Source organism: Olea europaea, unplaced genomic scaffold, assembly GCF_002742605.1.
Source record: "Olea europaea var. sylvestris unplaced genomic scaffold, O_europaea_v1 scaffold1970, whole genome shotgun sequence".
In the NCBI taxonomy this organism is placed as follows: Eukaryota; Viridiplantae; Streptophyta; class Magnoliopsida; order Lamiales; family Oleaceae; genus Olea; species Olea europaea.
The window spans coordinates 134,143-136,648 of NW_019237553.1; the positions used below are offsets into that span (position 1 = coordinate 134,143).

The window sequence follows — 2,506 nt, forward strand, 5'->3', positions numbered from 1 at the left end:
TGGTACTTTGCATAAATTATGTCAGCATACTTTGCCTACAAGTTCTGAAATCTATAAAAATATTTCCGAATGGAGAGATCGCCTTGAGTACAACTAGCAATGTCAGACTCCAATTGAAATTGTCAAGCTGTATTATTCTGATGATAAACATTCTTCAAATATTCCCACGTACTCTTAGCATTCTTATATGGCCTCAGACTCAGAATAATGAAAGGGTCAATAGACCTTAAAATCCAAGTCATAACTCGAACATCTTTGATCTTTCATTTTGCCAATTTTATAGGATCCATGGGAGTTGAATCAGTCTCATCTATATGACCCCATAATTCCTTTCCAATAAGGAAAAGTCAAAATTCAAATTTCGAAACAAAATAATTTTTACTCGTAAATTTCACACCGAAGAAATCTGAAATCCCTCTAGACATTATAAAATAAATGGCCTAATAGCTCACAAGTCCAACTGAAACAATGATTTTAAGCTGCAATTCTAATCATGAGCCCAATCAAATTAAATAAACCAGTCCAATTATTTGCAGTAAAATAAATAGATCCAATTATATTAACCAATACTAGCCCAATTATAGTCCCCGATACCTCAAACACAGACCTTCGACACATGGCCAATTAATATAGCTCAACACAGATAGACCCAATTAATGTAGCCCAACACAAGAACCAATTTTGCAGCCCCGTGACCTTAATTCCGCCCAACACAGACATGCTCAATTAATACTCAAGCTCGAGGTGCACTCATCAATGTTCACAAAACGAGAGGTTCCCGATAACGAGGATGTTAAAATATGCTTATTTTATGAAGATGACAACAAGTCAACAACAGTGAACAGTGGTACCAATCTCGACGACACAAAAAGAGAGGTTCACATCCGATAATAATGAATGCCGAAACTAGAATCAGCGACACAAGGAGAGGTTCACGTTGGGTTTACCACAATACTCGTTGACATAGAGACTCTACAGAAATTGATGGCTACCATGATGAAGTGATCCGTCAAGTGCGTCCCAAAACCAAGAATTGAGCCTTATTGTAGAAGCCCAAGAAAAATTGCTAACAGAAGAGTTCTCTTAGATCAAGGGCTTTGATACAATGTCCAAACATAATTAATTTCAGTTTGAATGCCTTTGCATTTGAGAGTTGCTCTAATTAAATAGATGAAATATTGCTAATTACAAGGCTCTAAATCAACTGTTACATAATATTTGCAAGCTATGTGTGGATTATATACTAACAATAGAATATATACAAATATCATCCCATAACTAGAATTACTATAGTTATGTTCGTTAGTTCGACTAACGAAAGTTTGATGAAATTAAGTCGACCTTCACCTTTTTCGTTAGTCAGGTGAAGTGACGTGCACAAAAGACAATTTAAGTTCCGTCACTATTATTATTATCATAAAAAAAGTAACGTGAAATTCCTTCTTTTTCTTCTTCATTTTTTTTTAAAATAAAAAATGTAACGTGAATTTCCTTATGATTTTAACCACTACCTTCCCTTCCTTCTTACGGTAAAACCTCACAGGGAGGGGAAAAAGTTACCGTTCACGCGAATGCATGTTTTAAGTAGCCCGTGAGGGAAATTTAGAACATCCATCTTCCCATTTTCTTGTTATTCATTCAGTCAATTTGTCGAACAGTTTCTATGCAAATTTTCTGGAAGCAAATACAGCATGGAGAATGTTCCCAACAGTGAATTTATTGATGCGCTACAATTACAGCTGGAATTTCTCCGGAAAAGAATTCAGGTATCCAATTTTCATGGACAAAATTTATTACAAGAATTGATCTTTTCATACAATTCAAACAGTATATTTTATTCGACAATCGCTGTAATTCAGGAATTAGAGACTGAGAATGCCAAGTTCTCTGCTCTGCTCTCAAATTGCCGCTGCCAAAAGGTTTGTGATATCGCCTCTTACAAGAATTTATTTCCCTGTACTAAAATTACATTTGATTTGTTAATTTATTATTATTCAATGGAAATTATGACAGAAGTAATTAATTTCCTCTGAAAAAATTATGACTTTTAATAAACATTGATTCCAATATTCAATTTGGAATTAAGAGAATACTTATTTTTGCCATTGTATGTATGTGAACTTTTAAATACATGATTTTCATAGTGCAGATGGAAGAAAGTTCTAGTGCTCAAGTTTTAGATAGTGGTCATTTGGTAGAAGTAACGGAGAACCTAAAATTAGATGGTAATGATGAGATAACTGTGAACCCATCAAAGCAGACGCTTCCAGGTGTTTTTCCTCTTTGATGTTTGGATGTAGGCATCGATGTATTATGTTCAATACAGTTCCAGTCGTTTGGTTGTTTATTTTTCCTTTCATTTTTTCTGTTCAGGTTGCAGTACAAAGACCTTGCATCACTTCCCAAAGCGATATGTTGCTCTAAAAGTAATGTATTTTGGTCAGAGGTGAATATTGTGAAGATAGCTATCATTTTTATTTTTTTTTTGTTATTCTTTGATTAATTG

At 34.2% G+C, this 2,506-nt stretch overlaps 1 protein-coding gene across 1 annotated transcript; it reads left to right on the forward strand.

Annotated features, from left to right (window-relative positions):
- Positions 1 to 1,470: 1,470 nt before the first annotated feature.
- Positions 1,471 to 2,480, forward strand: LOC111379311. Its single transcript, XM_023002669.1, has 4 exons — positions 1,471 to 1,766; positions 1,860 to 1,919; positions 2,150 to 2,270; positions 2,374 to 2,480. Exons 1-4 carry the CDS (start codon positions 1,692 to 1,694, stop codon positions 2,448 to 2,450), a joined length of 333 nt encoding a protein of 110 aa, XP_022858437.1. The 5' UTR covers positions 1,471 to 1,691; the 3' UTR covers positions 2,451 to 2,480.
- Positions 2,481 to 2,506: the final 26 nt, after the last annotated feature.

What these genes read in the sequence shown, in the direction of transcription:
- LOC111379311 (XM_023002669.1), top strand. Translation starts at nt 1,692, where the DNA reads ATGGAGAATGTTCCCAACAGTGAATTTATTGATGCGCTACAATTACAG. An exon ending in TTCTCCGGAAAAGAATTCAG is followed by an intron (nt 1,767 to 1,859) that starts GTATCCAATTTT and finishes GCTGTAATTCAG; the next exon opens with GAATTAGAGACTGAGAATGC. An exon ending in CAAATTGCCGCTGCCAAAAG is followed by an intron (nt 1,920 to 2,149) that starts GTTTGTGATATC and finishes TTCATAGTGCAG; the next exon opens with ATGGAAGAAAGTTCTAGTGC.